Source organism: Dendrobates tinctorius, unplaced genomic scaffold (assembly GCF_039654945.1).
Source record: "Dendrobates tinctorius isolate UK_male_01 unplaced genomic scaffold, ASM3965494v1 ptg000269l, whole genome shotgun sequence".
Lineage (NCBI taxonomy): Eukaryota > Metazoa > Chordata > Amphibia > Anura > Dendrobatidae > Dendrobates > Dendrobates tinctorius.
Genome location: NW_027361936.1, coordinates 4,914,881 through 4,939,048, shown reverse-complemented (window position 1 = coordinate 4,939,048; position 24,168 = coordinate 4,914,881). Strand labels below are relative to the sequence as shown.

Here is a 24,168-nt window from a genome sequence, read left to right as displayed (position 1 = left end):
CAGACAACCATTTTTCTTTTTTATTTTGTAAAGAGGGGCAACGCATCCTGATAAGAGGATTCGGTTTCCCCATAACTTCAACAGGCGAGCACGTGTGAGCAGAACCCAGGGGTCAGCCTCCACGTTGTTCCTCTCCTACAACACAATTTATGGAGGCCCCTTCCACCCCTAGGTAGTGAGTCCAGGGGTTGAGTTGGAGGCGCAGGTGAGCCAAGGGAGCTAGTCACTGGACGTGGCTGAGGAAGCCGGTACCAGAACCCTCCCCCTCCCTGCCGGGGATAGAGCCCACGGCGGAAGGCCCTGCTCACCTTTAATATTAGGGAGATCCGTCTCTCTCGCTCGCCCGTCGCCTCTCTCCCGGAGCGCACCGCAGGTTTGCCCCCGGTGAGTAACGGTAGAGGCCGAGGCCGTTTGCCCAGAGTGGCGCTGCACCCGGACGCCGCACGCCGTGTGTACCGGAGTGCGGCCGGAAGCCCGCCGGCGGCCGCGGCCCCCGCTGCAGGAGGAGGCCCGTGAGTATCGCGCGAGGCCCCGCCCGCCGACTTCCGGTGGTAGCCGGAAGTCCCGCCCACTGACGTCTGGCAGGTCAGGGGGTGGAGAGCGGCGGGCGCACAAGTCCCGGAGCGGAGACTTCCGCCCTACCACCTCGCGTCCACGCATCCGGAGTTTCCCGGGGTACTTCAAACAGGAGTGGGACGCTGCCGGTGGGTAAGTGCAACTCCGTTTGGAGAATCGCACTGGTTGTCAGGGAAGGGGTTACCCTCCTCCTCCTTCTACCCTGCCTTCAGCTTGTGCAAATATGTCTGCCAAAGGGAAAGCTCACTCTTTCCTATACGCGGTTTGCGTGTCTTGTGGGGTCAGGCTGCCAAAGGCACAGGCGGGTAAATTTTGTGAAGCCTGCGAGTCGGAGCGCGCCCAGGAGCCCCCCACTGTTTCAGAACCCAGGGGTCAGGACCCCCCGGAATGGGCGGTGTCTTTATCGCATTCTATGCTGTCCCTTACAAGGGCAATTGAATCCCTTCGAGGCCCGGGCAGGGACAAGGATGGTGGTCTGCCAGCGGAAGATAGCTCGTCCTCGTCTCAGGACCCTCCAACCGTTAGAGGCCGCTCCAGTACCAGGCAAGCTCATATCAAAAGGGCTCGTTCCCCGTCGGCCGGGCCCTCCGGGGCTTCGGCGGCGGGTATTAGGGCATCTCGTTCCCCGTCGCTGAGCTCAGGGAGCGATCAGGATGAGGGCGAGGAGGAGGAGGCCTGGAATCTAGAAAGCCTGGGGTACCAGGACTCGGTGGACAGTCTCATTGAGGCAGTCAACCAGACATTAGAGATCGAGGACGATGTGCCCACAGCCTCAGGTCACAAGGTCTCTTTCAAGAAATCCAGGCGACCACATAGAAGGTTTGCCACGCATCCGGAGTTTGAGGAGCTAGTCCAGAAACATAGAGAACACCCGGATAAGCGTTTTGCAATGCAAAAAGCGCTGCAAGCAAAGTATCCGTTTCCTCCTGAACTCCATAAGGGATGGGTAGAGTCGCCAGTAGTGGACCCACCGGTATCACGTTTAGCATCAAGATCGCTATTGTCGATACCCAGTGTTTCTTCTATAAAGGACCCAACTGATCGCCTCATGGACGGGCTTGCCCGCTCGGTATATGAGGCAGCAGGGTCGGCTCTGGCCCCCTCCTTTGCGGCAACTTGGGTGGCTAAAGCCATGGTTTCATGGGGGGACGCTCTGTATAAGGCCCTCCAAGACAGGGATCTGCCCGCGGAGGTCTTGGAGGTGGCAAATCAGATATCAGGAGCAAGTGATTATCTTGTCAGCGCCTCACTGGACGCGGCCGAGTGTTCGGCTGTGGCGGCAGCAAATGCGATCGCCATTAGGCGTGCATTATGGCTGAGGTTGTGGAAAGCGGATTCTATCTCTAAAAAATCCTTAACCTCATTGCCTTTTCAGGGCAATCGGCTGTTCGGTGAGAAGCTTGATAGGCTTATCTCAGAAGCCACAGGGGGGAGAAGTAGTTTCCTCCCGCAGCAGAGTAGTTGCCCGGCATTCAGGCAAACGCAGAGGCGTTTTCGGCCCTTTCGTAGCCCCGGGGGGGGACTTCGGCCAGGGCATACTCCTCCGCAAACGATGGCCAGAGTAGGGAAAAGCAAACCTCTTACAGGGCCAATCCGCTGGGTAGAGGCCGAGGCCGTTTGCCCAGAGCGAGGGGGGCCAGATCCCAAAAGCCTCCAGCTAAATGACTGGAGGCGCTCCGTACCTACGGACGACAGAGTGGGCGGACGCCTACTAAGGTTCAGCCACGTTTGGGTCGCAGTGGCGCGCGACACTTGGGTGGCAGAACTAATATCGTCCGGGTACAAGATAGAGTTTATCGGACGCCCGCCACAGCGATTCTTCCGTTCCCGACTTTCCAAGACAGATTCGCAGGCGGAAAGTTTGTTACAGGCTATAATGACGCTACAGCGCAAAGGGGTCATCGCCCCAGTGCCGCAGGGCGAAGAGTCGCAGGGGTTTTACTCCAACCTGTTTTCGGTCCCCAAAAAAGACGGGACTGTGAGGCCAGTACTGGATCTAAAGATCCTGAACAGATTCATCAGGGTCAGGCGATTCCGGATGGAGTCCCTCCGCTCGGTCATTGCAGCCATGGATCCAGGGGAATTCCTGGCCTCGATCGATGTGCAGGATGCATATCTACATATTCCGATATTTCCCCCACACCAGAGGTTCCTGCGATTTGCGATCGGAGGACGACATTTCCAATTTGTGGCTCTGCCCTTCGGTTTAGCCACTGCCCCCAGAGTCTTTACAAAGATAATGGCGGTGGTTATGGCCATCCTGCATGCACGGGGCATAACGGTGTTACCTTACCTGGACGACCTTTTGGTAAAGGGGCCGTCGTTTCAGGAGTGCCAGGACAATGTCAGTATCACTCTGGATACCCTGGCCCGTCTAGGCTGGTTGATCAATCGGAGCAAGTCGTCCTTGGTTCCAGCCCAAAGAATCGTGTTCCTAGGCATGATTTTCGACACCTCCCGGGGGCTGGTGATCCTCCCTCAGGACAAGGCGCGAAAAATCAAACAAGGGGTACGGAACCTTCTACAGCCGGGCACCAGATCCATCCGGTACGGCATGAGTGTGTTGGGCAGAATGGTGGCAGCGATGGAGGCAATCCCGTTTGCCCAGTTCCATCTCCGTCCGCTTCAGCATGCGCTCTTGTCAGCATGGGACCGGAGGCTGCTGTCTCTCAGTCATCGGTGCAAGTTGTCTCCGCTGGTCCGACGTTCACTCCGGTGGTGGACTCGCGACTCGTCTCTGGTCCAGGGGAAACCTTTTCCCCCGGAGCAGTGGTCGGTGGTGACGACCGATGCAAGCCTGCATGGTTGGGGAGCAGTTTTCCAGAGTCACACAGCCCAGGGGCGGTGGTCTATTCAGGAGATAATTCTCCCGATCAACATTCTGGAGATACAGGCAATACGATTGGCCCTGCAACATTTTCAGTGTTTCCTGAGACACCGGCCGGTGCGCATTCAGTCGGACAATGCTACAGCAGTAGCATATGTCAACCATCAAGGGGGCACGCGCAGCCAGGCAGCCATGCGCGAGGTCGGGCTGGTACTGCGTTGGGCAGAGAAGAACCGCGTGGTAATTTCAGCGGTGCACATTCCGGGAGTCGAAAACTGGGCGGCAGATTTTCTCAGCCGACAGGGGGTCACGGCAGGGGAATGGTCCCTGCACCCCGAGATCTTTCAGCAGATCTGCCAACGGTGGGGGACACCAGACGTGGACCTTATGGCATCCAGAGAGAATGCCAAAGTACAAAGGTTTGTCGCTCGATCCCTCGATCCGCAGGCAATCGCAGCAGACGCTCTGGTGCTCCCGTGGAGCCAGTTTCGTCTCCCGTACTTGTTCCCCCCGCTGCCGCTGCTTCCAAGAGTTATCAGGAAAATAAGGAGAGAGAAGGTTCCAGCAATTCTGCTGGCCCCAGACTGTCCCCGGCGGGCCTGGTATGCAGATCTGGTCCAACTAGCGGTGGACGTACCCTGGCGTCTCCCAGATCGGCCGGACTTACTGTCCCAGGGGCCGATCTGCCATCCGAACTTAGGGGCCCTGTGTTTGACGGCGTGGCCATTGAATCTTGGCTGTTAACACAGGCAGGATTCAGGCGCGATGTGGCGGCCACGATGGTGAGTGCCCGAAAGCTTTCCTCGGCGAGAGTATATCATCGAACTTGGGAAGTTTTTTTCCGTTGGTGTAGGGATCGTGAAGTGGCTCCTCTGGTTTTTTCGATCCCCAACGTACTGGCTTTTCTACAGGCAGGGCTGGACGCAGGGTTGGCTCCGAGTTCGCTCAGAACGCAAATCTCGGCCCTGTCGGTGCTTTTCCAACGAAAAGTCGCTTCCGTCTGGCAGGTTAGGACGTTTATGCAGGGGGTCGCACGTTTAGTACCCCCCTATAAAGCGCCGACGGAATCATGGGACCTGAACTTGGTGCTCAGGGCCCTTCAGGAGGCTCCTTTCGAACCATTGCAAGAGGTCTCCTTACCTTACCTGTCCAGAAAGGTCGTTTTTCTAGTAGCTATAACGTCTATTAGGCGGATTTCGGAATTGGCGGCCTTATCTTGTAAACCGCCGTTCCTGACCTTTTATAAAGATAAGGTAGTTTTAAGGCCAGCTCCTCCCTTCTTGCCGAAGGTTGTGTCTGCATTCCATATCAATGAAGACATTGTCTTACCCTCGTTTTGCCCGGCACCGGTGCACAGGGTAGAAAAGGCTTTGCACACCCTGGATCTGGTAAGAGCTCTTAGGAGGTATGTGACAAGGACAGCGCCATTCCGCCAGACAGACTCTCTATTCGTGGTTCCAGAAGGGCGGCGGAAGGGGCTCGCTGCGTCCAGAGCGACTTTGGCCAGATGGGTTCACCTGACGGTCCAAGAATCTTATCAAATCAGTGGCACGCCGGTTCCGGCAGGGATCAAGGCTCACTCGGCACGAGCAGTGGGTGCCTCATGGGCACTGCGACACCAGGCTTCAGCGGAGCAGGTGTGCAAAGCAGCTACCTGGTCCAGTTTGCATACGTTTGTCAAACATTATAACGTACATACCCAGGCATCCTCGGATGCAAGCCTGGGAAGAAAGATTCTCCAGGCAGCAGTTGCGCACCTCTAATCAGGGGCGCAAATTAGCATGGATTGGGTGAGCTAAGATCCCGCCCAGAGGACTGCTTTAGAACGTCCCACAGTCTCTGTGTCCCCCAATGAGACGAAGGAGAAACATGGATTTTTGTGAGTACTCACCGTAAAATCCTTTTCTCCGAGACGCTCATTGGGGGACACAGCACCCACCCTATCAGCCAGTTGGCATTTACTTATTTTGAGTTATAAAAATCCTTGTACAAGGCTTAGGGTGGCCCCTTTTTCAGACATATAGTTTTTTGCCTGAGTTTAAGGCGCGTTCTCCTACTGCTTATGCACTAAACTGAGTTACGCCCGGCCTGGGGGCGAGGGTGTATGCGGCGGAGGAGGAGCTAACTCTTTTTTTGTATACTTAGTGTCGGCCTCCAGACGGCAGAAGCACACACCCACAGTCTCTGTGTCCCCCAATGAGCGTCTCGGAGAAAAGGATTTTACGGTGAGTACTCACAAAAATCCATGTTTTTTTGGCAGGTGTTTATGTGGACCCAAGGCATCGTATACTGCTTGATGATCAACAGCTTACTAAAGGAAAAGAAGCTCTGACTGAGGTAGCAGTTAGGATGAGTGGCCTACAGGAGGACTGCCAGGCGCAAGAGGACTTGGGTCCTGACAGTGCTACTGCTGCCATATCTTCATCCTCATCAGATGAGGCATTTGACTTTGACAAGTATTTGGATGACATGGAGCAGGCAAAACGTTGCCGCAAGGAAAAAGATTTCACTCCGTCTCCTATAGCAAGCAGATTGACCATATTTCAGCAAAAAGTTTCACTTGTTCTCAAAGAAATAGAAAAAATCAACCGTTATTCAAAACTGACTGTGCATGAGCCAATTCCTTTATACCCGGAAATTGTTAGAGATGTTGCCCATGTGGTTACGGCTTTGCCTCCAACCCAAGTTAGTGTAGAGAGGTTGTTCTCTAGCCTTAAAATTATTAGGTCAGATTTTAGGTCATCTATGAAGGAGGATCTGATGGAGGCAATTTTAGTTCTTAGAACAAATTCATAGACTGCACAAATGTTATTTAGTATGATTTTGTTGAAAACTGTTTTTTGCCACTTATAGTTTATTACATATATATATATGTGTGTGTAATCGATATTACATAGTGTATTACATATTTACAATTTATTAGTTTTTTTAGTTTTTTTGGTGTTCTAAAGTTGTATTCCAATAAATACGGTATATATTATGTTCTATCTAAATATCTTGATTATTGTATCATAAAAATGATTAAATGTCTGATGTTCACATTGTGCTACAATAAATGTTTCACTTAAATATAAGCAATATATGTCGGAGTCGTGGAGTCGGAGTTGGTGTAAGCGAAATTGAGGAGTCGGAGTCGCAGGTTTGGCTCACCACTTAGAATTTTCCCCGTTTTTCAGTACATTATAAGGTAAAATGAATGGTGTCATTCAATACTGCAACTCATCCCGAATAAACAAACCCTCAAACAGCTATGTCAATGGAAAATTAAAAAATGTAGGGTCTTGGTAAAAAGTAAAAAAAAATAAAAACGCAAAATCGAAAATTGGCCGCATCACTAAGGTGTGAAAGGGGGTTTTAAAAACTTATTGAGTATGGGAATTCAAATTAAAAAAAAAAAAAACTGTACTCGCCTCTCAGACCAGCACTTCTACACTGACTTCCGTGTCCCCCGCCGTCTTTTTTCCTGGCTGGTATCAGTAGATATGATGTCAATGGCCCTACTCACATCCCAAACCAGAAGTAAGCAGAGCCGGAATAACCCTGCACTGCAGAATTTAACACCCCATTCTATGTACTTATAGGTCTTTCAAAGACAAGTCCAGCAATACCTTTACATGGTCACTCCATTCGTGCATTACTGAGAAATTAGCATTTGAATCGATATGCAAATGAGGCTGAAGTGCTATTGCAAATCTGAAGCCTCCATCACTCCAGCTCTATTCTCCACCCAGCGCTGCCTCTTCTGGCTAAACTGACAGCTCCTTTGCCTGAAGTCACAAAGCGTAGAGGTGGTCTGTCAAGTGGGAGGAGGCGGCACTGGGCAGGGAATAGAGCTGGAGTGACAGAGGCTTCAAATCTAATATCAATTTAAACTTTGATATCTCAGTAACAGTGGAAGGGATTGGCCATTAAAGGTATTGTTGTACTTGTCTTTGGCAGAGATACATGTGCATATTAATTGTTTGGGGTGTGTAATCCTTCTGAGAGTTTCCCTTTAAGTACAGCTTTATTCTTATCCATAAAGGGAATAATAAGAGACAGAATGTACATCAAGCAAACCTTACACCTTATTAATTTCCTTCTATCTCCGATCCTTAAACTCCCCTACCTGTAACGTCATAGTGTAGATTGGTAGCCATGCTTACATAGTGTGCTGCCAGTGTGGATGACTGGTGATCATGTAGGAACGTATGCAGAGCGTCCTGGGATTTAGCACAAACTCTGTCAGGATATACAGTATGGCTGAATAATACCGTAAATGTACAAAAGCTGCTTTATATCAATGATCTACATGTCTTTTATACTTTTTTTATTGCTTTTTCTTCCTCCATTGCTCTGCTTTGTCGCATATAACACTTACATGATTATATATAAATGTCAGTAACACAATATAGTATTAAATAAAATGTGACTAAAGAGGAAGTCACAGGAGGAGGAGGAGGAAGTCGTGTTGGAAATTGGTTTTGTTTATTTGCTGGCTGTATCTAGGTGTGCCTTGTGCGAGGTAAGAGGCACCTAGTCTCTTTCTAGCCGGAGTTTCCTATTTCTGGTTCTACAGCCTGCACAGGGTGGAGAATGGTAGAATTGGGTTAAATCAATGAATGTTCGTCACAATCACTAATAAGGTACCTGTCTTGAAAATTGTCCTCTCACTGCACAGGTGAATCGGATGTAGTTACTCCGCTTCTCACACTCACAACATCACTCACCATTAGTCTAAGGCCAAGGTCAGACTTGCGAGAAACTCGGACGAGTCGCACGTCAATACCCAGCACTCGGGACCGGAGCGCTCAGCTGCATAGAAATACATGCAGCCGCACACTCCGATCCGAGTGCCAGGTATTGACGTGCGAGACTCGTCTGAGTTTTTCGCAAGTCTGACCCCGGCCTAAACCTGATGTAAGCGCGCCCCAAAGATGCACAGATTAACACAGCTAGGCTTTATTTTCCCTCTTCCTATGTGTGGGTACATTTAGAGCAGGAAGCAGCAAATTTTAAATTCAGTATGCAAAAGGTACAGCACCTAAAAAAAAAAAGTTAAATTATTAAATGGAAAGGACATGCACAAAAGGCAAAGCAGTACAAACCAAATGGGATAAAATAGAGACCGCTTTCTGGTTAAACAGGTAAACTACTGAAGTTTGGACAGATCTACTAGCCTGGTTGTAACTTTTAGGTTTTTCTCTTGGTGTATCTGGATGAGAGATTTCAAAGGGTCCCAACCAGACCCCTCAACCTTCTCCTGGCCCGATGAGAGGAGGATGACTAAGAAAAGATGGTGGCAGGACATAATTCCATTTCAGACACACAATGCATCAGCACACTGTAATTAATGAATATACAAACTTCACTTTTTGATCAAAAATTGCAAAAGCCATCCAACCACATCAAGGTGGTACCTTCTGAATAGATGGTCCTTACTACTTGTGTCTGACTTCTTGATGTGCCAAGGTTTTAAATATAAGCTGGGCCTTACCCAGTTCAGGCGAGGCCTAGCTTGACATAAAGAAAGGTGAGTCACGAGTGATAGGGACCATCCCTATGAAAGGTACACTTTGACGTGGTTGGATGGCTTTTGCAATTTTTGGTCAATGTTTACTAAGACCCTCTATAGCTGTATTAGAGTCCATGTATTCATTAGTCACCGCGTGCTGACGCATCGTGTATGTATATTGGCCATATAGTGTTTTGTTCACCTGTACATTAATATAATATTAAGAGTGTGCAGGTCCTTTATTATTTACGATTCATATTTATGTCATGTTTTACCACAGGAACCTCCTAGAAGAAGATCAAGTTTCTGAGCATATTTTTACCACCTTAGATTCACCAAACGTGTATTTGTCATATCCATAATTCGGGTTGATATTACATTTCTGTGGTTTCCCAAGACCAAAAATCCACAGAAGAAATCCTGTTCCCTGATCAGAGATATCCAAGGATTGTTGTGAAATCGAATTATTATAGAGATGGTGCTGAAATGTTGCACGCACCTGGTGTGGGCTGGAGATGGCCAGTCTACATAGGGACAGTGAACTTTACCTGCTCGTTAGCATGTCTTTGTTAACGAGGAAACCAAGAGAGAGCACATTTGGCCTTCCTGCAGACTGTCATCTCCTGACTAATGTGTCTGTCGCCATACATGACCATTATGCTTACAGTCCTGCAGTGATATTGGATTTTTATTCATCTACTATATAATTGTCTAATTCTGTCTGTCTGTAATGGAAATCCCACCTCGCTGATTGGTCGCGGCAGTTAGGCCGCGACCAATCAGTGACAGTTGCTTAGTTGTCATGGCAACACAGCTGCATTGCTTATTGTACAGGCACATTACAGCCGTTAAAGGCATCACTGCTGCGTTGCTCATTACACAGGCACAGTCCTGTACATATTCTGGAGTACAATACATTAGGTAATTAGGTAACAGTAGAACAGTGACTGCAGCTCTGGGTGTAAATTGCGTACAATACATTAGGTGACAGCAGAAAAGTGACTGCAGCTCTGGGTGTAACTGGAGTACAATACATTAGGTAAGATCTAAACAGTGACTGCAGCTCTGGCTGTAACAGGAGTACAATACATTAGGTAAGATCTAAACAGTGACTGCAGCTCTGGCTGTAACAGGAGTACAATACATTAGGTAAGAGCAGAACAGTGACTGCAGCTCTGGGTGTAACTGGACTACAATACATTAGATAACAGCAGAACTGACCGCAGATCTGGGTGTAACTGTAGTACACAACATTAGGTAACAGCAGAACGGTGACTGCAGCTCTGGGTGTAACTGGAGTACACTACATTAGGTAACAGCAGAAAAGTGACTGCAAATCTGGGTGTAACTGGAGTACAATACATTAGGTAACAGCAGAACGGTGACTGCAGCTCTGGGAGTAACTGGAGTACACTACATTAGGTAACAGCAGAAAAGTGACTGCAGCTCTGGGTGTAACTGGAGTACACTACATAATGTAACAGCAGAACATTGACTGCAGATCTGGCTATAACTGGAGTACAATACATTAGGTAACAGCAGAACGGTGACTGCAGCTCTGGGAGTAACTGGAGTACACTACATTAGGTAACAGCAGAACAGTGACTGCAGATATGGGTGTTACTGGAGTACACTACATTAGGTAACAACAGAACAATTACTGCAGATCTGGGTGTAACTGGAGTACACTACATTAGGTAACAGCAGAACAGTGACTGCAGATCTGGGTGTAATGAGTACAATACATTAGGTAGCAGCAGAACGGTGACTGCAGCTCTGGGAGTAACTGGAGTACAATACATTAGATAACAGCAGAACAGTGACTGCAGATCTGGGTGTAACTGGAGTACACTACATTAGGTAACAGCAGAACAGTGACTGCAGCTCTGGGTGTAACTGGAGTACATTAGGTAACAGCAGAACAGTGACTGCAGATATGGGTGTTACTGGAGAACACTACATTAGGTAACAGCAGAACAATGACTGCAGATCTGGGTGTAACTGGAGTACACTGCATTAGGTAACAGCTAAACAGTGACTGCAGATCTGGGTGTAACGAGTACAATACATTAGGTAGCAGCAGAACGGTGACTGCAGCTCTGGGAGTAACTGGAGTACAATACATTAGATAACAGCAGAACAGTGACTGCAGATCTGGGTGTAACTGGAGTACACTACATTAGGTAACAGCAGAACAGTGACTGCAGCTCTGGGTGTAACTGGAGTACAATACATTAGGTAACAGCAGAACAGTGACTGCAGCTCTGGGTGTAACTGGAGTACAATACATTAGGTAACAGCAGAACAGTGACTGCAGCTCTGGGTGTAACTGGAGTATAATACATTAGGTAAGAGGAGAACGGTGACTGCAGCTCGGTGTAACTGGACTACAATACATTAGGTAAAAGCAGAACAGTGACTTCAGCTCTGGGATTAACTGTAGTACAATATATTAGATAACAGCAGAACAGTGACAGCAGCTCTGGGTGTAACTGGAGTACAATACATTAGGTAACAGCAGAACAGTGACTGCAGCTCTGGCTGTAACGAGTACAATACATTAGGTAACAGCAGAACAGTGAGAGCAGCTCCGGGTGTAACAGGAGTATAATACACTAGATGGTGGCCCGATTCTATCGCATCGGGTATTCTAAAGTCTCTGTTAAAATAAAAAATAGTTACATACTCGCCTTCCGACGACCCCCGGACTCTGTCCTCCTCTCACCACGTTCCCGGCATCTTCCGGTCCCAGTAATGCTTAGCGAGAAGGGCCGGAGATGACGTCACTCTTGCGAGAGCGCGACGTCATCAGCGGTGTTTCGTGCTAAGCATTACTGGGACCAGAAGATGCCGGGAGCGTGGTGAGAGGAGAGACAGAGTCCGGGGGCCGTCGGGAGGTGAGTATATCACTATTTTTTATTTTAACAGAGACGCTAGAATAGCCGATGCGATAAAATCGGGCCACCATCTAGTCAAATTCATAATCATCCCTGTAGTGATATAAATGGAAAAATGCATATACTCTGTATTCAACAAGTTTATAAGAGGTAACTAACATTCCCACTATGGTTGGTGTTCCAAAGGATGGTTTCTGATTTTACCTGCTCTAAAGAAGATCATTCACTGTATCTTTTAATTGTCATAGTTTTTAAGGTTGAAGGTAGCCTTTAATGGAATCTGTCAGCAGGATTTTCTATGTGTTCTGACGGGGGGAGAGTAACAAGACGATCAAAAAGTCCAATCAGATATAGAAATTTAACAAAACCTTACTGATTAAAATACATGTGTGAGGAAGCAGGGGAAACAAAAGCACACATGTACATAGATCAGGTGTGTAGGGGGCGCGGGGTGGGATCTGTTTCCTCCGGACCCTTCTAAAGACAGTCAAGTACTTTATAACTATGATGATCTTAACATCAGGATACCGTTATTTGTTTACTCTTATTTTACTTGAATAATATGGAGGCCATTTATTCTTATGAGCTGTATGCATGCCTATGTGTATATTCTTAGATCCCCCATAATTATTATTTAATATGGTTTATATGATTATGAGCAGATGTTCCACTATGTTGACCATACAATTATATGGTACTATACACATTATTATTAATATTTATTTATATAGCGCCATTGATTCCATGGTGCTGTACAAGAGAATGGGTTACATACAAATTACAGATATCACTTACAGTAAACAAACTAACAATTACAGACTGGTATAGAGGGGAGAGAGGACCCTGCCCCTTCGGGCTTACATTCTACAGGATGGTGGGGAAGGAGACAGTAGGTTGGTGGGTTGCAGCAGCTCCAGTGATGGTGAGGCGGTGGCGGGGATCATTGCAGGCTGTAGGCTTTCCTGAAGAGATGGGTTTTCAGGTTCCATCTGAAGGATCCAAGTGTGGTTGATAGCCGGATGTGTTGGGGCAAAGAATTCCAGAGGATGGGGGCTATTCTGGAGAAGTCTTGGAGGCGGTTGGGTGAGGAGCGAATAAGTGTGGAGGAGAGAAGGAGATCTTGGGAGGATCGGAGATTACGTGAGGGAAGGTATCGGGAGATTAATTCAGAGATAATTCACATATAATTATGTTAATTTATTCAGTGGTGTCCATATAAAGCAAACTATGGCACTTCTTCAAATGACATGTAAACATACAGCCGAAAGCACAGAACCATATATGATATTAAAAATTATAAACCTTATTATAAATCATTAAAATACAAGTAAAAGAATGGCACAAAGACAGATACAGCAAAGTGTCCAGTGGCGGGGATTCTACTCCTATCCAAGGTGAACCGATCACCCAGTTAATATGTAAATATGAATGGTTCCAGCAAGGATTGTAAGAAAATGTGCAAAGGTTAAATAACTGTATTACCCATGTGCTGGAATATACCTACTATTCGAAGGCCGGGGTATTGTGCAAATAAGCTATATGAACGTACAGAAATAATGGCTTCAGACAGGCTAAATAAACGGTTGCATAGATCATCCCATAAGACAACAATGTATTATATGTAAACTGTACTATAAGCAAGTGCTTCCATACAATGGACAGTGATACTGAAAATATAAGGCACTTTACCTGAGCACACTAAAAACCACTGCGCCAAAAAGTCTGGATAGATTAGGCGTCACCCAGAAGTACGTTTCGCCCTTAGCTTCTTCCGAGGGCTAAACATAATAAACTAAATCGCACATTGTTGGATTCAGGGTCTCTTTCTCTACATCATACAGTACTGCTCTCAAATGAAGTAGCAAAAACCTGACAGATTCCCTATAAGTCATTAGTCCATACTTAAATTAAAAAATGCTCCTGCCCAACCTCTTGAAAGTCCTAAAAAAGGAAATCCCTTCAGTCGTACTGAGCTGCATTAGCTCTCACAGATGCATATCCCTCTTCATTGACCCACACCGGCCTAGAGCATGGGTTCTTTCTTGCAGCGCTGTGGGGAGGTGGCGGCGCATACACAGCTTTCACTTCTCTAACTTTCCATGAAAAGTTGGATTTATGGGTATAATATTGGGCACATCTTTTGCATGGTGTGAACACGCCATGACTTAGAATAGCCACAGAGCTCATTCAGTTTCCAGCAGTAGATGGCAGTGAAGGTAAAAGTTGACAGCTATAGAACTTTACTTCTGTTTTTCTTGTGCTGACAAATGTCTGTTCCTATTTAGTGTTTCGTTAAATCCCATTGCAGTGTTTGTGTAGACATTGCCGTTTTTATGACTTCGATGTAAACCATTCCGATTTTTTGTAAACCCCTCAGTGTAGTGAGATTGCCTGCTCATCACACTAAAGGGTTTCCTTAATTTTACTTTATTTAGCAATATCGATAGATGCACAGTTGGTCATTGGCGCTGCGCTTTTCCAGCACTGAGTTCTAAGATTAGATTAGATCATGTTAACCTTCATTTATAAAGTTGGGTTTCTGAATATGTCACGTGTAATCTGTGCCCGTGTCTGAGAAATTGATATTAGATACCATTTTGGTTGGTTATCTTGTGGTTTTGTTATGTTGATTACATACATCTGATATCTACCACATGTTAGTGTTGGCATTGGTTCGTATTACGTAAAGCCTATCTGACACCAGGCTTGAAAATATACACTGCACTCTTCATTACACAGACCTGACTAGGGTGATGTACCATGTAAATCCAGGGCAGGATGGATTGAAGGTTTAGACTCAATCTCCATTCACCTAAACTGATTGACATCTCATCAGTGTGCCTCCTTCCTGTTGCTGAGATCACACTGCTCAGTACAAGCTCCAAGTAGGACACCTAAAGCATTTGCTGATATATGGGTATACTCAGTTGAACCACCATAAAGGAAACCCAAGGCCTTTTTTTCTAAAAAAAAATTTTGATACAATAGAGTGAATATATGTAGACAAATATAGCTGACAGCACCTAGACCAAGGTAGGTTTTGAAAAAACGATACAGATAATCTCATCAAAGAGGGGAATATCAAATGTAAGCCCTCTTGAATACCAATTTAAACAATATTTTTATTTGACAAAAATATATAAAAGTATTCCTATTGCAATAGAGGGCTACAAAGACGACATAAATTAACAGTATATTACAAAAAAACAAAACCAACCTATCACCACCCAACCACCAACACACAAAAAAACAGCTGAATAGCCAGTAGAGCTTTTATGTCTTTGAGGAAACGAGCACCTGTTCCTAAATTGAAGCAGTAATTTCAATTTAGGAGCAGGCGCTCTTTTCCTCAAAGACATAAACTCAATACAAGCTGCAGCCAGCAGTCAGGGTAGGTCGGTGGGAGATGATTGAATAAGCTTGGACCATTGTGCTATTTCACTATATAGCTAGACTCCTAATCCCATAGGCTCAACTTAGCTCCTGGATATGTGTCCTGCTGATAACACTGCTGTAGATAACCAAATAATCTACACACACAGGCTGTTGTTGTAATTGCCAGGATTTGTGTTCTCCCAGCAGTTTAACCATAATCCCAGCATAGTAACCTTATAGCAAATAGCGACAACGGCATGTGAGGCGTTTGACAAAAGGAGAGCGCTCTCTCTGTTAGCCCATTGGCAATGTGATTGCGGGTTCTGATGGATCGCTATGGCAACTGGTGGCCTAACAATGGCCTCAAAATCTGATACTTAGCCAGAGGCGGGGGAGGTTAATCTTCAGGTTCAAATCGTTCTGAAGCAGTGCGGCCACCACACTGAAGGCCTGGATACTGGGAAAAAATAAATTTTATTACTCCCGGCAATCTCGGGCTTTCAGTCATAGTGCGGCTTCAGTGACTACCAGTACATAGTGGGCGGCAGCTGTAACCACATCCTGACACTGACTGACAGCCGGCTCAGCAGTACTTCAGTGCAGAGCCGCCTGTTAGTCAGTGACGGGGCATGATTTCAGCTGCCGCTCACTGTCTACTGAGCGGTGACGAAAGTCCCACCTCTGACTGGAAGCTGAAGGCTACCGGAATGAATAAAATGAATTTCCTTCAAGTAGCCATGCTTTTAGTGCGATGACCTCATGACTTCAGAATGCTATTAACCTGCAGATTAACCCCATATCCATAAGGGTTTTTTTTAGATGACCGGTTCCATTTAAAGAGAATTTATCAGCAATCTGTGGCTGCCCTTTTTATTCAATAAAAATTTGGGCAGTTCCAGACTGGTGATTTTAATAGATCTGAATTAGTGTCAAAATTGCTCATAAGTGCCCCTAAAGTTCTCCGAAAGGGCCTGACTTTCTGGTTGTAGGATCTGAGCATCCACAAAACTCCACAGCTCTACTCACAATGGAAGAAAGAGATCTCTCTCTTTGCCATCACCCAGCGCTGCCATGTGCGTCACTAAGCTGTTACAGAGCGGTATGACATTAGAGTGATGGCAGACGTAAAGGGGTTGGCCACTATTCTCCATGTGAGCTAGCTGTCATAGATAAGCTCTTCAGTAAGCACCTTGCTTTGCCAAACCCTGCTGTAACCTGAGCTGCTCTTTTGGTCACATAATTTCTGGCTGAGAATCTCCTCCTTTCCATGATGTCATTTCAGATTCTGCCTGATTTCTGGGCTCTGGAAACTGATAGTGGGGGCCTAGTCGCATTGGTTGGCGGAGCTACATTCAGCAGAGCTCACTCAATATCTGTGAATGCTGCCAGCGCTCTCTGCAGACCCAGCTCTCTCATATCTGTATATATACAGCAGAGTGCATATACATGTACACTCCCTGCTGTGTTCCCTGTATAATGTGAATACATGCAGATCTGTGACTAATATATTTAGTGAGTACACCAGCATCTCCAGTCACAGCACAAGATGCAAAGCTGACACACTGCTGCTAGAAATACTGTAAATTCTGGTTCTGTGCACCCCATAATAGTTTAACATTGACCAGTGTAAGGCATGCAAAGAATCTCTGCATTATTAGTATAATGAAGACAGCTACTTAACAGATATAATCATGCGCCAAAGACAACTGCACAGGCAATTCCATTCACAAGACAGCTGGTTAACAGATAATATCATAAATCAAAGACAACTACTTAACAAGCAATGCCATACATCAATGACAATAGGTTAACAGGCAATTCCGTGCAACAAAGACAACTACGGTACTTAACAGACAATGCCATAGGGCAAAGCCCTGTTTGCAGCTTTTGTTTTCTCCCATAGGGTGTCCTCTGAAGGCTTTGAGCACAGGGTGTCTCTCATTTTGTATCTGGCTTCTTCCATTTGTACCTGGTGCCAGTATTGCAGGATTGTCCTCTCCACTCCAATCAGACACGGCGGCAATAACCCACCTTTACTAATTACCCTGAACGGTTCCATATTAACGCAGAAGTGCACAGTCTGTTCAGAAGTGCCAAAGGTTGAACCCTCACTGATAAAGTATTGATGATATTCTGATCCCGGAAACCCCTTTTAAGGGGTTCTATCATGACAACACTTTGTTCTTAAGTGATTAAATCAATATATCATAATAATTTATAGTATTTGCAATTTCATACAAATTTTAAAATATTAAAATGACTATAGACCCTTAAAACATAAGCCAGTCCGTCCCTTTCTGACCCTGAAGTAGGAAAAAATTGCACTTTAAAATTCAGTTTGGAAGTGCATTGGGGTGTGATGTTACACTTGCATCTGTTTGGTCTCCATTGTATTCCTGAACTAGCAGCCCCCTCCCTTGACTAATTGACAGGTCATTTGCTCTGGTACACAGGACACTGAGCCAGAGGAGAGTGCTGTTGTTCAGAAAGTCTGAGAAGCTCTAGGTGCATCATCACGCCCCAATGCACTTCCAGACTAAACTTTAAAACAGAATTTCTTGCTCCTGAAGCAGCATTTTGGAGTCATACAGGGATCAACTGGCTTATCTTTTAAACAGCCATACATTCATGTTAATGTTTCTTTGGGAAGCATCTTAAGTTTCCCACAGATTTCCTTTAACTGTACTTGATTGTAACGGGAGTGTGTGAGCACCTGACTTTTCACTAGAGCCCCTGATGGTAGGGTGAGACTTGGCTCCCGATGGACGCCAGGTTCTATACCAGGGCCAATCTCAGACACACGGCAGCTGACCCCCAAGGGACAGGTCGCTGGAACGGCCCTGAAGGAGAGTACAGCTGGTACCGGCAGGTACGACTGGTATACAGAACGGCACAGGCAAGTGCAGGCTGGTATACAGAGGGACAGGTGCAGGCTGGTATGCAAATAGACACAGGCAGGTGCTGGCTGGTAAAAAGAAGGGCACAGGCAGGTGCAGGCTGGTATACAGAAGGGCACAGGCAGGTATAGGCTAGCTTACAGTTAGGCACAGACAGGTACAGTCTTTTATACAGATAGGCACAGGCAGGTACAGGCTGGTATACAGATAGGCACGTGCAGGCTAGTATACAGATAGGCACAGGCAGGTGCTGACTGGTATACAGATAGGCACAGGCAGGTGCTGACTGGTATACAGATAGGCACAGGCAAGTGCAGACTGGTACTGGCAGGCATGGCTGATTATACAGGCAAGCTGATGCTGGCGGACATGGCTGAAATACAGCTAAAAGGCAAGTATGGACAGACGGGTATGAAACAAGGAACTGTCTGGAGGGCACTGTCAACCTGACAATAAGCAAGCGTGCTAATAACTAACTAACCACTTTGCTCAAGCACCTCCATACAGGTGGAGGTGCCTTAAATAGTAAATATTGGATAGGGACTCTTTAGGATGGCACGCACGGCCCCTTTAAGATCTAAGGAGCAGCTCTTTTGATCTTTGTTGACCAAACCACTCAACGAATGCATGATCTTTACCATGAAGAAGGTAGGTAGACTATGTAGATTTGCCGCTACCTCTGGTTTAGAAGCCACGTATGCAAGCCATCAATCCACTATCACCAGTCTGGAGTTCATTTTTTATGAAAGAACAAATATAAAATGAATAAACAATGGTTGTGTGATTGGTAGCCACATCTGCTGCATTTTTCAGCTGTTTCTTTTCCCTATAGATAATGGTCTAATGCTTTTTCTTCTTCTCTTGCAGTCTGTCTTCACTAGAATGGCTGTTGTGAAGGCTCTAGACAAGATAAAAGACAATGATTTCTGCAAGTGAGTTCCGCTAACTCTACTTCTCAGTACCAAGTATATGATTAACAGAACAGTGTGGGGGATGGGCTGATATAAGAGGAAGCGCACAATACTTGATACTCGTTACTGATCTGCTGATTAATTGTTTCACAATTCCTCCTGTCTTCTGTTTTTGGAAGCGATTCATAGTTCACAGAAGCAGCGATTGCGTAGCCAGCAGAATACCCCCCTTGGTTGGCCCACTAGCTTAATGGTTCTAGATACATTTGTGGAATATTTCTTATCCTCGGAGGATGGTAAACATTTCTTGAAATAACATGAAAAGTCACAATTTCATTCTTTTCTAAATTTTTGCTGGGGGAGACCAAAATAATTTTATCTCATTGGTGTGTATACTTTTATAGCTGGAGGTTGTGCTACTGAAACTGCCCCTTTCCATGTGCCTTTTTTCTATATGACTCTATGGAACTCCCCTCTTAGAGCTGAGAGCTCCTCTTTGATGGGGGTCTCACATTTGGTTCATACACTGAGATCATCCATACGTAACATAGTGGAGATTCATCCCTACGGCCACAGTGGCACATGAAAGTTTGGGCACCCCTGGTCAAAGTTATTGTGAACAGTTAAGCTGAAGTTGAAGGGTGTGTGCACACGCTGCGGATTCTGCTGCGGTTCCGCAGCGGATTTGGCCACTGCGGGTCCGCAGCAGTTTTTGCTGCGGTGTACAGTACCATTATTCCCTATGGGAATAAAAAACCGCAGTGCAGATGGTGCGGATTTTTCCGCACTTGTGGAGATGAAAAACCGCAGAGCAATCCGCAGGTAAAACCGCAGGTCTTTTGACCTGCAGATTTACCTGCGGATTTTACAAAATCAGCACAGCCAAATCCACACCCCATTCCGCAGCGTGTGCACGTAGCCGAAGATGAAATGATCTCTAAAATGCCTAAAGTTAAAGATGACACATTTCCTTTGTATTTTAGGCTAAAAAAAATATATATTTTCATCTTTTACATTTTAAAAATTACAAAAAGGAAAATGGGCCAGTGCAAATGTTCAAAACTTTTACATGCCGCTGTACACATTAGACACCTGTCGCCTGATAACTGTATCAGTCCATACTCCAACACAAAAGAGAGCTTGCTTGGCCGAGGGATTCTATGCTCGTTAGAAAGCTGCTGGACGGTATGTCCTGATGAGGAATGCGATTGCCAGTGCGAAATCGGACATGCCCAATCAACAGCATCCCGTATAATCAGTCGGCCAGTGCCCCCATACACAATAGAATGCCGGCTAAATTAATCAATTATCAGCCGGTATAGCCGACATTAGCCTAATGTATATTTAACTTTACGTTGTCACCATAGTGGCTGATATGTAAGAGATCCTGTTTAAAGGGAAGTTCCATCATCATATCTGGGATCCACATCTGTATCTACGTCTTGAAACCGCTTTGAATCGAGAAATGACCACCCATTGGTGGATATGCCATCAAAGTCCAAGCTGGAACTTACCCTTCAAGGCCTATATAAAAATTATGTGTCATTGGATTATTTTGCCAGAATTTGTGTGGACCTTTTACTTTGAAAAAGTTTGTTTCCTACAGGAATCTTGTTCGGCACAGCTGTTCGACCAGACTATAAGTGATGACGAGTTACCTGACCCTGCAGCCAACTAGTGGTCAGGTCAATGGCAGATGGGACGTCAGCACTGCCGGTTTTAAGATTAGGCTTTAAGGTTTTATTACTAGCAAAAGATGTTCTGAATAACTTGCATATATTTTATAGCCACTTTCCATGGCCTCCATCTTCTCCGAAAACAACATGCCAAGTTGTTGACATCCAGTGCAACCACGCATCAGTGTTTGTGGCAGGTAATTCATATTTTTCTATATTTTTTATTGTGTATTTTCCATTAATTTGCTTAGAGCCTGTATCCTGGATTCCTGTACCGCCTGTTGAGTTGAAGCCTGTGCTCCATAATGTGGAAAATATATCTACATAAGCATTGAGACTCATGAACGTTTCCACTGTGGAAAATCCTCAGCAGCTTAAAATGGTGTGGATTGTACTGCCGATATATTGTGGAATTCCCACAGATTTCACCACTAAATCCATAAGTTATAGTTTTCAAATCCACAGTGCCTGTAGATCTGTGCTATTCAAAGGTCATCCACAATGCTGCTATTGCAATAATCAGTGTATTTTCAGTCCAGAATATATTGACAGATCTGCAAATTACACCCATGTGGATATATCCTTAGGACACCTTCACAAATCCATGATTTCTGATCTGACTCTTGACCAAACTCACTGGCGTCATAAATGCCTATGAGGTCAGGTTCGTAAATCGCAGTCTGTACATGGACCGTGAAACTAGCCTTACTCAGTGCCTTGAGGAGACACATTTTGCACCATTTATAGCCTCACATTTTCTTAGATGTGAGGTTGCAGGCTTCCCAAACCTGTATTTTGAGGCTTTTTCTAGTTTTCTATGCAGAACCTGTCATGTCAGGAGACCGGGAGCATTGATTCTTGGGGCTGTGCTTAGCCTCTCCTACACTGACCCGTTGTCAGATTCGGGGTGAGTGTAGGAGAGGCTAAGCACAGCACCTGCTTTTCAAATACCTGCTTTTGGTCAGCTTTGACCTTTACACCCCTTCTCATAATTGCAGGACTAAACTCTATAATTACGGTGGCTGCTATGCCACCTTCACCTACAGGCACATATAGCCCTGGATCTATACTTACTCCTACAGCAGTCGGGCTGATGAAGGTCCAACTTGGACCGAAACGTCCTCTGTTTTTGTGACTGCCTAAATAAAAAATCTGAATTTCCTTATCATAAGTTTCTTACTTCTATCCTACTGGCTTGGGAACCTACTTCAGCACCTTCACCCTTCACAGTAGTGCTACGGTTTATTCTTTTATCATGGTAAAACCAATGGTGTCGTTCAAAAGTACAACTTGTCCCGTCAGAAACAAGCCATCACATGGCCATATTGACCGAAAAATAAAAAAGTTATGGCTCTGGGAAGAAGGGGAGCAAACAATGAAAATGCAAAAACGAAAAAAGCTCTGGGGGGTTTAAGGGGTTAATATTTTTAATTTTGGGACCTTGTACACCTAGGATAGGACTGTGTTTTACCAAATCATGTTCAGTCAGGACTTTCATATAGATCATGGTTAATTGAAATGGGTTGCAAGATAAGCTCAATTCGGAATGTTGTAGAGAAAGCTCAGGATACTTATGTAGAGGGAATATTTCAACTTTTCTTTTTAATCACGTATGTCTACAAAGTGGATGTCATTTTGCGTTTATGGGATATTGTGTGTAGACTGATGAGAAAAAATGTCCAGTTTCAGAGTAAGGCCTCTTGGTTACAAAAATGTTGAAATAATCTATCGTATCACTTTGCAGGGAGATATAACAAATATTCAAGGACTCTTCCTCAGACCCCATGGGTTATTGATGGAGAGAGGAAGATGGAGTCCTCAGTGGAAGAGTTAATCACGGAACAGCTTATGGCAGTGTTTAAAGCTGACAGTGAGTATACAATGCCTATAAACTAGGGAGGTGTCTCTGTTTTCCTCCATTTTCAGGATGAGTAAGTGGGTGAAAACATGGCTACTTATATACGAGACTGAACCGCGTGCAGACCTAGTTCTGCTTCCAGCTGCGATGCTGCATCCTGTGAGCTCCGTACATTGCCAGCATTGGAGGCTCCATTGTTAGTAAATTCTGTCCTTTATTCTAAATGAAAATGCTTTTTTTGTAGAATTATACCGTTTCTGCCTTTGTATTTTTAAGGTTTTAACTTCTCATCTTCAGGAAGGGAAGATGTGGATGTCAGGACCCTTGGGAGAGGTTTGTATTAATGTCTGTTCATATTCAAAAAACACCAGTCACAAGAGAAGAGCTGGATCTACTGAACTCTTGTGTCTTTCAGGAAGGCCATTTGCAATTGAACTTGTAAATCCACACAGGGTCCAGTTGGCAGAAAAAGACATGAAAGATCTTCAGCAGGTGAGTGTGCCATTCTCCATATATGCGAATATATATATTATAATGTTGTGGGTATCTGTGACACATGTATATATACATGTGTTTATGTATATGTGTGTGTATATATATATATATATATATATGTGTGTGTATATATCTACTTCCACTCTAGCCTCTGTGTTAAGGTACTGTCACACTTAGCGATGCACCAGCGATATGACGCGGTCAGGATCGCTGGTGCATCGCTAAGTGGTCGCTACTGAGCTGCCACTCAGGCAGATCTCACCAGCGACATAGCAGGGGTCGGGGGTCGCTACTTACCTGTCAGACGAGGCGATCCTGACGTCCTTCCGCCCGGCTCCACGCGTCGCTCGTTGGCGCCACAGGAAGCTGACGACGAGAAACGGCCCAGGACGTTCTCGCGCGACCAGCGATAATCAGCGGGGGAGCCGGTCGGAGGTAAGTATCAGACATAGCGATATATCGCTAGCAATATCACTATAACGTCACAAAATCAGTGACGTTATAGCAGTATTGCTAGCGATATCGCTTAGTGTGACAGGCCCTTTACACTTTATTGAGCTGAATAACCACAAATAAAAAGATTTCATAATGAAAGGTATATTATGATTAATACATATAGATTAAAAACACTTAAAAATGGGGGGGGGTGTAGGAAGGCAGGACCATACACAATGAAAGCTCACAATCAAACGTATAGAGAGCGGGTATAACATAAATACCAATGCTGTCTTCCTAACATTAAATTTATAGGTCTGTGTATAGCTGTAGCAATAAGGTCATTAAAGGTACAAGTGAGTGTCAAATAGACGGTAAAAGGTAAGTATCAGAGACCCAAATATGTGCATACCATGTAACAGGGAATAACACCGGAAAAGAAAAACCCCAGGACTCTGACGTACTTTTCGCTATGTGTCTTTCTCAAGGAGAGGGTCTCTTATACTTACCGTTTATCCGTCTGTTTGACAACCATTTGTATTTTTAATGATCCTGTTGCTAAGTGAATGTCAAATAGATGGATAAATGTCACAAACCCCCGACCATCAGCGCTCCTGTCCCATGATCGTGGTGCTGATGGGTTGGCATGTCAACTAGGGGTCTGCAGAAGACCCCCGTTGTTGTCATGGCAGATCTGCTATGAGCTACGCCCTGTGGCCGGCGTTCA

General features: G+C 45.5%; 1 protein-coding gene across 2 annotated transcripts in view; it reads left to right on the top strand.

Moving 5' to 3' along the window:
• PUS10 (pseudouridine synthase 10) overlaps positions 1–24,168 on the top strand; it is a 147,759-nt gene that overhangs the window by 63,970 nt on the left and 59,621 nt on the right. For both annotated transcript variants that reach the window (XM_073559307.1, XM_073559308.1), the window contains 5 exons: positions 18,934–18,998; positions 20,765–20,850; positions 22,398–22,523; positions 22,788–22,844; positions 22,927–23,003. In XM_073559307.1, the coding sequence (XP_073415408.1) occupies positions 18,934–18,998; positions 20,765–20,850; positions 22,398–22,523; positions 22,788–22,844; positions 22,927–23,003 (411 nt within the window). The remainder of the gene's footprint in view (positions 1–18,933; positions 18,999–20,764; positions 20,851–22,397; positions 22,524–22,787; positions 22,845–22,926; positions 23,004–24,168) is intronic.